The sequence below is a fragment of the Diospyros lotus genome, chromosome 5 (genome assembly GCF_014633365.1).
Source record: "Diospyros lotus cultivar Yz01 chromosome 5, ASM1463336v1, whole genome shotgun sequence".
Classification (NCBI taxonomy): Eukaryota; Viridiplantae; Streptophyta; class Magnoliopsida; order Ericales; family Ebenaceae; genus Diospyros; species Diospyros lotus.
In genome coordinates this window covers 41,002,123-41,017,115 of record NC_068342.1, presented here as the reverse complement: position 1 = coordinate 41,017,115, position 14,993 = coordinate 41,002,123, and the positions used below count along the sequence as shown (strand labels likewise).

Sequence of the window (14,993 nt, the reverse complement as noted above, 5' to 3'; positions counted from 1 at the left end):
ATTTTTTGGGGGGATAATATAAATTTTTTGTTATTTCTATTAGATTTACATTTTTTAATAAATTTTAACTTTTTATATTTTTTTAAACAAATTAAATAAGATAACAAAATTTACATCACATTTTGTTTACATCAAATTACATGAATTAAATTAATTAAAATAATAAAAATGTAAATTGCCACAAGAAAAAAATAATCAAAATATAAAGATTGAATAAACTCAAAAATATAATTGAAACAATAACATGTTCAAATGACCGCAAAAAAACATAAAAGTAAAATGGACAAAATATATAAATTTGGCTTATAAATGCAGGTTGCAAAAACGATTGGCAATTCGGCCACTCTAGAAGTTGCAACATTTATTCATAAACCTCAAAAATAGAAATAAGGCAGACTCGGTGAACTAAATTAAGAACCAAAATTCACTCGAATGGTCTTCCAACCCGAACAAGAACCACCTAATAATTACAGCAGCACCAGAATTTCATGCTGTCGTTACTATACAGGAATTAAAGAAATCAACTGCTCCTGTTTTTCCTCTCGCAGCTTTATGAAATAATGAATTTATGATCTAAACTTATAGCTGAAGATAGAAAGCTAAACGCGTGCCAGTCAAGACAATGCCCTAACATTTGGCACGCGGGAAAAAAATACACCCGCTCTCATCTCAATGAGCCCAACCCAACCTTAGATAATCCAAATATGTAAAATATGACGTAACAACAAGACCCCCCCTTTGATATAAACACAGGAAGTGCAGGTGCAGTCCCATGCTTTTGCTTCCACAAGTTTACAAATCGACTGTAGGGTAAAAACCAGGAATAGAATTCCTGCCACCTCCATTAGATTCGGCAGCATATAAAGACGACTGGAGCTCCCCGGAGTGGGATGACTTGCTACGGGACTTGGGGTTTCTTGAAGCCCCATAGGACTCGGTTGAAGTGGTGCTTGTTGAATAGAGAGATGATGCTGGCAGACCATAGATCTTTGGCAAGCCTGTTGGATCGTTATGGAGGCTATAACCCCTTTCAACAGTCTCAGCTTCCAGAGGCAATTCATCCAACGTCTGCGAAACAACCAACAAACTCCCATATCAGGTGGACCAGGGGGCAGGGTTTAGGGCTTTCTGGCGACTACCACAACCCAGCAGAACTATAATAGATAGTAGTTTGACCAAAGTACGTGCTAAAATGAAACAAAAGAGAGATTAAGCTGGGTATCCCTTATTAGAGTATATTAGAGTATATAAAACACAGGCAATGATACAACAACCAAATCATCATCATGGGTTTGAGGTTGATTGCTTTGCATGTTCACCCCAATCCAGAACTGTCTTCTTACACCATGACCAAAACCATTAAGGGAAAATTACCTTCTTTTTAAGGGAAAATTACACATTCATGAAATACGAGCAAATTCATGTCTTGATCACTCAGTTTCCATAAATTACAGTGACTTTCCTTAATTAAGAACTTGTGCAACTTCTTAGCCAAAAAAAAAAAACTAGTATAACAAGTAACACCCTCATTAGAAGCCCTCTAGTCAACTAACAAAAATTGTCTTCGTGAAAGTCCATTTTGTCTTGATCACTTAGTTTCCATAAATTACAGTGATTTCCCTTAATTAAGAACTTGTGCAACTTCTTAGCAAAAAGAAAAAAAAGAACTTGTACAACAAATAACACCCTCATTAGAAGCCCACTAGTTATTTCCTAATTTACCGTTCACTGCTTAGTTGACAAAAGTTAGAAATTAATGCTATGTTAATTATTTGTCCTCTGACTAAAACCCACTACCAGCCAAGCAAATTGTCCAACCAATATCAGGCCATTCAAAGTCCAACCATCATCAATACCTTCCCCAGCCAAATTCCATCACTATCAGTGAACTGTATTCAGGTTCCTTCTTAATTTTTCAACTGGATTAAATAAGGTCTGGACAAACTTAAACATCGTTAGGGTTTCACGGCCAACGGGTAAAGAAGAAATAAGAATTGAGTTTTGGCCAGAGCTAAGAGCGAGCTTTGGCTGTCCAAACTCCAAAGCCTTAATTGAATTTTGGACGTGAGGGAGGGAGGGGTACCATTGCATGTGATTTACCCCTTTTTACTATTCGTCATCAAGAGACACCAAATTGGATCAATGTGCTTGCATGCCTAGCAGTTAGGAGCTAAAACCAAAAACTTGGGGGATGGACAGCATACAGCCATTTCTCAACCAAGCTTCACAATTGGATGGAGGGCAAATTCACAAGCCATGGGCTTAACGAAACTGCAAACCACCAACTTCCCTCCCTCCAATTGTTGATTGAAGGAAAAAAGACGATGAAGTTGGCATTACACTTGGGAGAACCATATGCACATAGAGATGTATAATTTTGTATGTGGTTTCAAAAAAATGTACTACCATGAAACAGGAATTTACCCGGAAAGCCTGCTGAAGAACACGTAGCGTCTCCCGGGTACGCTTTCTCTTTGTTGCCACCTCATCAGGTTCCTGCAACATCTCCTCAAAGAGGTTGTCTCTATTCATAGTAAATGATCAAAACACATGCGTCATGATCCACACACATGTATACATTGGGAAGAATAGATAGTACAATTAAGATAAGTAGCTCAAATCCTCAATACCAAAACAATTACAGCCACTCACTGGCTTCATACTCTGTTACCTGTAAAGCTTTTTAATGAAGACATTGTGCAGCTCTCTTTTTGTGTGATTTACCTGGCAATTATGAATCAAAAAAGTGTTACGGTGTCGCAAAACATATAGAATGCTTATAAGTAGATTTACTGTTATTGAAATTAACCCACAGAGAGATCTTCATGCAGAAAGTAAGGAAATATGGGGACAGCTTTCTTATTATTAACCCATACTTAATAAAGAAACTAAAGTTGCACAAAATATGAGGCATCATCCACCCAATTGCATCAGAATCATAATTGACCGAATAGGAGGTTGAAACGAGAAATTATAGGGGAAATGGAAACCAAAAGTAATAGTGGAAAGAAGCAGGAAAAATATGCAAAAAGACCAGTTAACTGCAAGAAAGAAATGACAATAGAAAATATTAATTATTCTAGGAGCTTTCACATCTTCCCTTTCCAAACTTGGATAGATCTGCAATTTTTGGACTCTATAATTTTATCAATAAGATATGACAACTGGATAATCCAATTAAAATCAACTAGAACTCTCAACTCTGTAACACGATACATCAAGTGCATCAGAGTTGAGGCACTTAGAAGTCCTATTAACCACTAGACATACTGTGGAAATTTGTGCATAGATCAAATCAGGGTAATCAGAAAATGAGAGCAAATAAAGCAAGAAAAGGAAAAATAATACATGATAATAGAATTTATACAATTACCAGGAAGTGCATGATTGCTTTAGGAACAGAATCCTCAATATTTTTTCTAACAATGTCATAATATGACCTCAGGAGCAGTTTTGTCACTTCTATTTCGATAGCTTCCTGTTCTGAACGACTCTCTAAGGGCCTCAAGATGGTCGGTGGCTTCAAAATTAAGACCAAATATTTGTTAGTACTATAACTAAATCAAGATGTACAGTAAAATCAGTTGAAGAATCTGAAGATAAATCCTTGTGCATACCTCTCTCAAATGTATAACAGAGAATGCGTGCTCCATAGTTTGAATAGGTTCATTAAATGACTTGTTTATTGAGTTCTCTTTGACAGACGGGCGATTATCATTACCACCAAAAATTGATGAAATCCCCCAAATTGAACTAGATGAAAGCCCTGGTTAGTCATAACCCATAAGAAATTAGGTTATTTTAATAAAATTGTAGATTCCTCTAATAAATTACAAGCAACCAAAATTCATTTCTGTAATCAATATTTCAATTTTAACAGTTTACCAGATGCTGTGGTTTTCTCAGTATCTGGAGGTGGACGAACACCCTGAAACATTCAACAAAATCATAATAACAAGAATAATAATTAGACAACCAGAAAACATCTACTGAAATAACACGAGAAATAATCTTACTGGTTATTAGAAATAAAAATAGTCACATAAAACAAAAGCAAAAAAACAAAGGGTACCTGCTCAGGGACAATTCCATTGGTTGTTCTGGCAAGAATAGCACGAGACTTAAGACTTCTTTCAGATGTTGGTGGCTTTTCAGCATCCAGTGTTTCCTAACAGAGAAGATGCAGTTAATGCAAATTTCACGGAACAGGGAATGTTGAAGGTGCTGCACATAGAACAGTAACGGGTAATGACACCTTACACTTACCTTTGACCTAGGAACAGATGCAGCTACCCTACTTGACTTGATCTGTTGCAATGCCATCTCAACAGCTTTACTCCCACCAACAAAATTTGAGTGTGAAGTGTTTATGTAATCCATCTGGAACACAGAATTAACTTGCAATGGTCTAGAGGTTGTTGCAAATCACTAACTCATTGAGAAAACATCAAAGCAAACTTAAAATTCATAAACATTGAAAAGTTGACATCCAAAAGCACATGCATTGCCGGAAATTCTGAACATTTGGTCCCACAGATGATCACACTAGTAAGTCCTAAACCCAATAAATTGACATGAACAAATAATGGATATTGATGGCCAACTAGATAAATGACAGCATACATTAACATGACTAAGCTCCCACAGTATATCTTAAAGGGAGATAAACCTTAATGATCCCATGCATGCATATATAGAATCAAAACATAATGCATACATATACATATATCATTTGCAGAATGTCCAAAAAACACATACACATGTTCTTGGTGATCTTAAGCTAGTAGCCTAAAAATATCTAGTACTGTTATTGTAGCTCATATACAGATTTGTAACCATATTGCACAATTTGTTATTTTACATTGAATGGGGTACAGGAACATAATATTACAATTTTCTGAATACAAAATTTGAAGAGGATAGGTGATGAAGATCATAGAGAGAAAAAATTTGGGAAAAAAATATTTTAAGCATAAAAGTATAAATTAATATTATTTTATTAATTTCTTTATTTTAATTTGTTTTCTAGTTTTTTTTTAATTTCTTTTATGTCCAAGAATCCTAATTAGATTAGAATTACCTTTATTAGATTAAAAAACCAAGGAATCCTGGTTAAAAGGAATTCTTGTTAGAATAGGTTTACATCTATTAATTGTCTATAAATAATCCTTGAAGGAGGTATTGAAAGACTGATTTTTGATAAATAATATTGAATATTGATATTGGTTTTGAGTAATCCGGATTACACTTGTTTCTTTTGGTTCAGGTCCTGTATTAATAGGCTTAGTTGGAGTCATGTTTGGGGTCTCAGTTTCATAGGAAGTGACTCATTTAGATGGTACATTTTAAAAGATAATACCAATAGTAATTAGAACAATAACAAATTCATGAGCTCTTTATAATGCCATGGCATTAATTTCAAAATACTAGCTTTAGATTGCTTCCGACCAACATCTAGGGAAATAGTTTCAGATCTGTCAAATATTCTCGAGTAGATGCCAAAAGTGTTCTGGAAGAACTTGTAACTTAATCTAGCATGTATATGCATCAGGAACTAGCTGGACGTGCTAGGAAAAAAACAAACTTGCATACCTCCATTTCAATAATGTGTCCAATCATTGTCTCAGAGGGCTCGAGGCCTTCTCGCAAAAAGTTCCCAGTAACCTCATCCATACGTTTTCTCAATACAGGGAATCGCTGTAATTCATTGACCATACAATGATGGCTCATCTAAAATGAAACTAGTAGAATCAGTATGTTGTTGCAATTAATAATGTTAGACAAGGTAAGGTCGTTGACATTAACATTTCCCTTACTTTAATAAGCTCATCATAGATAAACCTAGCACATTGAAGGCTTGGGTCTAAGAGACGAGCTATTTGCCTTCTGATAAGAACTTCAAATGGAACCTACAAATGAAAAGGATAAAAGTAACATGAATTTTCTACCCACAGCAGAACCGCACAGCCAATAGAAGGAAGCTTCCAAATTATTTAATGAAATATATACAACCCACCTCTGGTACAAATAAAGCAGATCTAGGACCAGTTGCATTTTGAATGGCAGTCCGGATGTCATCATCAGTTAAATCCTCACAAGGATCCACCTCCTACAATAGAGATTATGTCTTTTCAAGATTTGATGGACTACCATGAGTCTCAACTTCAGTGTTATATCCAAATAAATATTGCAGCATTGATCACAATCACACAGAAGAAAAGCTAGCTGTCTCATCCCCAATGTAAGTACTTCAAAAAGTACATTCAACATTCAAGCTTATTTTCAGAAAATAGAGTTCATGCAGGTAAAACCCCTTAGATGATTGAGTCATCCACTGTTTATAATATTGTATTTACTTGCTGCAAATGGTGAAAGGAGAGAAGGAAGAGTCATTTTCCACCTTGCCCAAATGCTAATGGAAATGTCATAAGGTAAAAGGCGAGACTCAGGTAGCAGCAATTATGAGAGTACACACAATGTAGCAACCTAAGGATGAATCTTTTTGCATTTCATTCCACGAAGTGAAAGTAATCATCAAAAATACATTATAAGAATAAAGCATCCAATGTCAATATAAGAAGATAAGCTATGAAAATTTATTTCCACACACCTCCAAACTCTTCACAAAAATTGACTGGAAAATATAATGAATCCTTGCACCACCAGACAGCTCAGATGTTGACATTTCTTCATTTTTCCCCTCTATCATTGAAGAAAATGCTGTTTCCAACAACAAATTCATGATTCAATCAATAAGCCTCAACAATTGACAATAAATAAGTTTTAAATGAAAAATATGAACACTTGTGGACCCAAAAGAAGACAAGATGCGTGTTGTAATGCTCATTTTACCTTCAGAGTACTTGGATAGAATGTTCAGAAGAAGAGCCCCCATGCCAGCCTGTTAATCAGGAAAAGAGAAGCAATAGCAAAAAGGATATGAACAAACAAATGAATGTCATGTTGAAAAGCCAACAACCAAAATTTTGGGTACCAACATGACAAGAGATTAATTATGTTGCCACAAAATCACTACAAAAAAGAAGTCATTATGCAAATGTGTCACTCCACTGTTTCACTGATACATGCAACACCATACGAGGATGTTCTCAATTTCCATAGATGCTAGGCAGCAAATGTAAAGATTTACTAATAAACTTTGGACCAATGTGAAGCATATCTAGCAAATAATTTGACAAACAATATAAGACATGCCTAGATTCACAGATAAAAACCCTCATCCATAATAGGAATCGATTTAACATGGGAACCAGGAATCAACTTTTGAGCATAGCTAGTCTAAATTTGGATAAAAAGAGTTTGACATGCCTTTGATTCAGTGATTTCTCCATAGCTAGCATGCTCTTTTGCAACAGATACCAGTGCAGCACTTATGCGTGACTTCAACCCAGGAAGCAGTGTCTTGATGTGTTGTACCAAAATCTGCAAGAAAACAGTAACAACTTTTCTCTAGAACAGATAACCACCTCAAATTACTTTAAACGGTTAAGAGCCATTAATTAGGGCATGTGGACAATGCATGCATAGCAGATTGGATGGCAATGTGCGGAAAATGGATGGGAATTGAACTGAAAATCAGGTCTCCCTGCACTGACCGCCCCCAAGCCACTGAATTTTAGATGGTATAATGGGTAGGGAAAGGATCCAGTAATGTTAAGAATGAGGTGCAGGGCAACATTAGGAAACATGGGAAATGAAAACAGCACATGCATAATATATTAAATCACTTAAACACCAGCAGTTTATATTAATTACTGATGACTACTTTATAGATGTAATAATGTTCTCAGTATTAACTAGTCCCATGACTAAGGTTGCGTACAAACATGACCCCCCCCCCCCCCTTACTCCTCAACCTAGTGCACTTGGGACACCCTCTATGCCATCAATAGCTTGATAGTTTGTCATCCACCCCTAGAGGCTTTCCCCATAATCGCCAATTGTCTGACTTAAGATACATGTGCTGTATATTTCCTCCAATTAATGCTATATATGTGTGTGGATACGTGTATGTGTTGGAGAAAAAGAAAGACTGGCCGAATGTGCCATATTTCATTCTTCTTATTGTGGATGAGTTCAACAATTTCTTCTCTTATAAATTTACATATGTCTGTATGTATAAATGAAAGATATGAATCTAACTCAGTTACTATTTACCTGATTTCTTGTGACTCATCCCTATTTATCTGGTTATTACTTCATTCTTACAAAAGAGTGTGCATATATCACCCTAATCAAAATGGTAATGGGCAGGGAAAGGGCAAGGCAATGCAGAGAGCGAGGGACCACTAACTCAGGCTACAAGAGGTTGGTTTATGGACGTGTTTGAGTTAAGTGTTATGAGTGCCCGCACATGTTTTTGAAAGAGACACATTAGTAGACAAGCCTTTGTAGACCATCAGCCCGAGACTGCTTGCAACCATGTGTTTGTTTGTGCACAAGGTTGTGTGTCAGAGAGAGAGGGAGAGAGAGAGAGAGAGTAGAAACCAAACTGAGTTTGTTCATGAGTTAGATCTTAGGAGTAAGATGCATTGAAGCCAACATGCCAATATAATGAGTCTTCCATACCCAAAGGGCAGAGGATATCAGATGAGAAACGACTATAACTAAGCACCAGATGGCTGTACCTGGTTCAACTTCTTTGCCAACTGGGGGACGCCACAGCGGTCAGCAAGATCACTATACACCTAACCAACAGCAAAAGGTACAGGTAATACAGTTTGATTATGGTATAGATCAACACATATAAATATTTGAAAAACAGTATGATCATACTGGACGACTGCGGAAAAACTTCTCCTCTGCAGCAAGTGCATCCTTAATACTCCGGTTGAGCATGATGTCCTGTTTAATGCAACAACCAGAGTCTATTAGATCAGATGTGAACTATTGTATCAAATCAAGACACCAGATGAGTAACATGATGCCATAATTAATTTGATGGTTATACAGAATCTCATGTTCAAAATATGCATGAAAAGTAAACCACAATTACAGCAAACACACAAATGATATTGTACACTTCACTGCCCTTATTAAATGGCATTATTGTTCTTCACTCTCTGTTACGTACCACCTTTCATACAGTTACCTAAACATGAAGTTCAATACTTATGCAGTAGCATTATGTCTGCTACTTTGCTTCTGATGTGGATATAAGAACAATACCAATTGAAGGGCAAATCCTGATACTAAAACGAATCACCACAAAATAAATGAATAGATAATAAAGAAGAGCAGAGCATAGTGTAGCAGAGGACATAGGAGGATATGAACATCAAGGAAAAACCACCACTTCCCTTTGATCATATATTGAACCTACCATTTTCAGCTAATTTTCACTTAATTGCTATCTCAAACCACCATTTCGTCAAGCTTAGCATTTCAGAAAACTTAGGCCTAGAAGAAGACCATACCACAACATTGTTCCCAGAAACATGCTCAGAAGTCCCAAGGAAAAGGGAGAACCTTTACGTATAATATTAGTACATACCTCTGCTTTGAACAATCAACCTACTAAAAAGACTTTGGTTTGCTAACAAAATTTCTACCTGATCTATTTTATCCAATTAATCAGAATTTTTACTGTAAAAATTATTCACTAATAAACCTCAATACAGTACTGTAAAAAAAGTGTTATTTTTATTCAGTAAAATTTATCCTTGCAAGTTAAGGGAAAAGAAAAACCCAAACAAGTTGTTGAGGTAGATTAAATGAAAACCTCAGAAACTAATATGATCTACACATGTGCGTACTTGTGACAAATGCCAATTTAAAAATTCTCAATTGTTTCTTAAGTTATAGGATTACCTCCTGACTACGATTCACAACGCCTACATAACCAAGCCGGAGAGGAATCACTTTTCCAAGCAAAAAATTGCGGGCATCTGTACCTCGGTCCATAATATCCAACTAGAGCAGCCAAAGTCAATAAATAAATAGCTCATACAAGTAATAAAACAACCATGTTTGTGATTTATATGGATCAAAACTTCTTATGCATTATGTGTACCTTTGTGATTACACCAATGGTTCGATAACCTGCAAATTGGGAAGATCATAAGCAATAGTGCTGAACCAAAATCCATTCCTACCATGGATGGTGGTATTTAGATTGTTCACTTCAATTGATCTGGAATAAAAGAGACATAGGTAGCAAACTCACCATCAGGATCAGCATTTCCAGCTATCTGGAGAGCATCCGAATTTGCTAAGTCAGCATTTGCTGGTGTAACAGCTAAAATTAAGCAGCTTGGTACTTTAATATATGACATTATCATTGTTCTAATCCGTGCTTCAATGTCAGAAGGCTGGTCTCCAACAGGAACCTTTGTAATACCAGGCAAATCCACCAGTGTAATATCAAGAACATTTGGTGAAAAAATCTTCAAACGAATCTGCTTGTCAGAAACACCTTTGTTTCCTCCTGCTTCTCTCTCTGTCTCGGCCTAAATTGAATGCAGATAATTAAGAGTTGAAAAGAGAGACTTTAGATGTGTTGATTTTTTTCTCTTTCCTTCATTTTTGGAGGGGGGGTGCATTGGAAGACAGGAGAGACAATCAAAGAATCTGTCACTAACATAAAATAGCAACCATACATCTAAAGGAAGAAAACAACCTCCACTTGCTGCCAGTTTTATTCATATTAACTAGTGGTGGAACCTTCAAAACAATCATAAAACAGTAGCAGCATAGTAAAATGAAATTGAAGTCAATTAGTGTTTCTCTGAGGATAATATCTATTTAATATATTGATGAAAATTTGAAACAACTCAGAATAATTCATGATGATACTTTGCATTTCTATTCCCCCCCCCCCCCCCCCAAGGCCGCCCCTTTCTTTTGCAGCTGCAATCAGAAGCAATTGTTATTTTCCAATCGACTCAATTATAAATTACAGACATTCCATGATTTACTTGCATTTGACCTATCTCAACATTGACTATATAAAGGAATCCAAACAATCTAATGGACTATAATTTGTCAAATACTAATCAATTTACAACCAATGCACTTTCCAAGTGAAAAGTGAACTAATTTCTGAAGAAATGAGATGAGCAATGAGATAGAAAATTTTGGTCATGTCACAGTAGTAGTACGATGGCAGTAAAACGGCCATAATGCTAGTGCAAAACTAGGAGACCATTGCAATTGCATGGTCTGATCTTTATTCTTTGTGTGTGTGCACACTTCTATGTGTAACAAGTAATAAAAGAAAATGAACTCGGATGGAACCCATACACAGAAATGAGCTGTAGCTAAAAAACATCAGCACTAAAGCCACACAATCTATGTGCTTTCATATTTTCTATAAAATCTAAATCTGACCTAGCTGGATTGAAGTTTACTGAAGACCAACTATACTTTTACTCTTTGAACTAAACAATTAACTGCCCAAAAAGCTCTGTCTACTCTTCTCAACACTAGACTAGCCAAATATGCAAAAATCTCCAGCCCACCAAGCCTTTCTCTCCTCTTACCCATTCTAGCTCCCCACCAATAATGCAATAGCCTCCCTTGCTCACATTCTTGGGACAATCCAAGGCACTTCAAAAATGGTCAAAGCTAAATTGTACATAATTTTATCTAAACTGTTAAATTGAACCAAATAACTAATTTATTTTGGTCTGATTTAACGGTTTAGATCAAATTATGCAGACATCTTAGCTTTTGACCATTTTAAAAATATGATTTTACAGTTTGGTTTTGGTTTCTCATAATTTTAAGGAAAAAATGGTTTTGATTTCATCATGTCCTTAATGAACATCTGTCCTAAGAGCAGTACAGGCAAGAAGAAAATTAGACGCAGGATTCATGCACAATTAAGGTGGTTTAGACATGTAGAAATAATACCAAAAGAAGCATCTAAGACACGAGTGAATGAAATGAAATTTGTAGCAAAATCCAGAGATGAAAACTAACAAAAATTTGGTGCGAAACCCTCAAGATATGAGATAGGATGTAATTGGGCCATAGAAGAAATAACCATAGTTAATAATACATGGAGATCTAGAATTCATATGATAATCCCAACTAGCGAGATTAAGGCTTGTGATTGTTACTGTTATTCTCCATAGATCAGTACCGCAAACTCATTTGCACCTAAACATAGGCTACAAATGACACCTTCTCAAAACACAGCAGGGGGGGGGGGGGGAGGGAATGAGTTATAAGACCCTCACAGTTACAGAAAATAAGGTCATAGATAGAAATGATTGGCAAGCTGTAATTTTTTAGACCAACCTTATATGGTGGGATTTAGACTTGATATGTGGTTCGTTATCATCTTCCAAACTCCCAACCGTACGGGGGAGCACTAAAACCACCCAATCAACGTACAAAAGTCATTACTTAGTTATTGAGACATTCCTTCCAAAACATTTTGCTTTGCATAGAAAACTTTATAGCCATGTTTCCCAAAGTATTTCAAGGTACATTATAAGACCAGTTACAATGCAAAAAAGTAAGCGCTACTTTGAATCATTGAGAGACCAGAACACTGAATTCTTCTAGTACAATGATCTCAGCACATTGTTGCCAGAATTCTCAACTCTTTAGAGAATGTCAAAATGACTATCATCTCAACTTTCTGGAAGTCACAAAGTATAGAATACATTCAACCAACTAGACACATTCTTCAGAAGTAAATATTCTGATTTCAGACATTGTGAACACATATAAAAGCGTCTAGCCTCACAAAATAGGGATAGTTCCTTTTCAAAGTTTTCTCATCCATCACATCATAAATGTCTGTGTATTAGAAGCCTTCCAAACATCCTCGAATCAAAACCTACCAAGATAAGCTCAATCACACTAATACAAAGGGTAGGCGCTGTTTGGTTATGGTTTTTCTTGTTTTTCAAAACTAAAAATTTCTGGAAACTCTGAAAACAGTGAATCTGTATGATTGGTGATTTTTGGCGTTCGTTTCTAGTTGAAATCAGTTACATTCATTGAAGTTATCTAATTACGGAGAAGGAAAACAACTTTTTGTTGCCAATAAATAACAGGTTCCCAACCTCCCACTTTCTCTCTTTTTTTCTTTTGCTCGCCAAATACCCGAACGTCCGACTTGTACTCGAATAAACCTCATTGTTGGTGAGAAACAACAGAATGCAAAGCATAGACAAGTACTACCTGAATCTCCCTCCGGATTTCGTGGAAGTCGTAAAATCTCTTCCCAGGCACGTGCAAGAACTCCCCGTACTCCTCCTCCGTGCCATCTGGCTTCCGCTTGGTCTGCAACAGCTGAAGCACCAACGGGCGCCGCGTGCAGACGTCGGAACCCCTGGGCAGAAAATCGCGGCCGACCAGCGCCTCGAGGACGCTCGATTTGCCGCTGCTCTGGCTGCCGACGACGGCCACCTGCGGGAGGTCGATCGTCGACTGGCTTCCGAGCTGCGCAAAGATGTCCTGAAGCTTATTGACGATCGGGATCACATAGTGACCTAGTGGAGCAGCATTCGAAGACGGCGGAGCCGGATGTACAGCGTCGTCGGCCATCGACGAGAACAAAATCGCAGTAGAATTGAGGTCGCAGAGGGATCGACGAAACCCTAGCCTTGTGTGCCGGTGTCGCGATTGAGGGGATTTCAAAATTTGAAACGCCTAAGAGATCTTTCGTTGCTTAAAGAGAGAGCGAGAGAGAGAGAGAGAGGGAGAGGCGTTTGGTTTGGTTTGGTCTCATGCCCTGATTCAATCCCCCATTTAGGTTTTATGAGAGAGTTTAGCTGGCCATTGGGTACGGCGGCGGGATTTTTTTATTTTTTATGCTTTTAATAAATATATTTTTTAACCATAAAAGAAAATCCACAATCATACCAAATTGATAATTGTGGTTTAATTTTTATATTTTTTAAATATAAATATTAAAGTCAATAAAGTGATAAAATTAAATATTTTATGCTTATAACGTGGTGAGATCAAATCTCAGTGATAAACAAAAAATATAAATGATGTTTTGATAATTCACTCTATTAATATAATTCTATTAGACCAAAATATGATATGTTATAGATAAAAAATTTATTAAAAAATTAAAAACATAAAATAATTTTTTAAATTAAAAATATATAAAAAATAATAATTTGGAGATCTCGATAAATATGATAAGTGCAATATTTAAAAAAAATTAAGAGTTCTATGAAAAAAATTATAATTCTAGTGAATAATAAAATATTAAAATAAATATTATCTATAAATATCATAATTTTAGTGGATTTAAAATAAACGTTATTTTTAAAAATTATAATTTGAGTAAGTCTTAAAATATTATAATAAATATTATATGAAATAATTATAATAAAATTTAAAATCATAATTTATAAATAATAACTAATTTTTTAACCACCTTTGTGTTAACATTAAAACTCATATAGTTTAAATTTTACTTCAAAATATTATAAAATTAATTGTAACTATCAAATGTTACGCAATAAACTTTTGTTAGAAATTTTTTAAGTTTAAATACATACGATTTCTCAATAATTAAAATATATAATATTTAATTTTTAATAGATAAAATATAAAAATTTAATATCTTAATTATCAAAAATTATTTATTTAAATTTTACTTTGATTGAAAGAAAATAAAATCATTATCTACGTCATGTCAACAAGACATATTATATTAAATTTAATACATAAATATAATATTTGATTTATCAAAAAATAAAAAAATTAATATTTGATCCCTAATATAAAAAAACTAAATTTCAAGACTTAAAACTATAAAAAATATCTAAATTTTATAAAAAGAACTAAAATAATAAAAAAGACCCAAAATTAGTTATTATATATATAATATGCAAATTTTTGGGAAAAATTATATTAAAAATGAAAAATCAATTAAAATGAGATCGAATGAGCAACCATAGTTGTCACGACAAGAATTATCAGGAAGATTCGAGTTGTGATCGGATACGTCACGCCCACGACGCCGTCCGTATATCGATCGCACAGAAAATCGTTCA

The 14,993-nt window shown here is 35.3% G+C and overlaps 1 protein-coding gene across 1 annotated transcript; it reads right to left on the bottom strand.

The window, feature by feature from the left end:
• Window positions 1–401: 401 nt before the first annotated feature.
• Window positions 402–13,723, bottom strand: LOC127801961 (dynamin-related protein 3A-like). The gene is made up of 20 exons (XM_052337529.1): window positions 13,159–13,723; window positions 10,187–10,469; window positions 10,034–10,062; window positions 9,832–9,933; window positions 8,797–8,865; window positions 8,649–8,708; window positions 7,330–7,443; window positions 6,853–6,901; window positions 6,611–6,720; window positions 6,017–6,109; window positions 5,817–5,909; window positions 5,593–5,730; window positions 4,267–4,380; window positions 4,073–4,168; window positions 3,886–3,928; window positions 3,618–3,766; window positions 3,374–3,520; window positions 2,672–2,724; window positions 2,425–2,524; window positions 402–1,068 (listed from the first exon to the last, which is right to left on the bottom strand). Exons 1-20 carry the CDS (start codon window positions 13,522–13,524, stop codon window positions 793–795), a joined length of 2,484 nt encoding a protein of 827 aa, XP_052193489.1. The 5' UTR covers window positions 13,525–13,723; the 3' UTR covers window positions 402–792.
• Window positions 13,724–14,993: the final 1,270 nt, after the last annotated feature.

Bases quoted from the DNA above. Each gene is read 5' to 3' on its own strand.
- LOC127801961 (XM_052337529.1), bottom strand. From the start codon at position 13,524: ATGGCCGACGACGCTGTACATCCGGCTCCGCCGTCTTCGAATGCTGCT. The intron at 6,902-7,329 runs GCATGTCAAACT...CCTGATTAACAG, and splicing joins GAGAAATCACTGAATCAAAG to GCTGGCATGGGGGCTCTTCT. The intron at 4,169-4,266 runs GTAAGTGTAAGG...CTTCTCTGTTAG, and splicing joins CATCTGTTCCTAGGTCAAAG to GAAACACTGGATGCTGAAAA.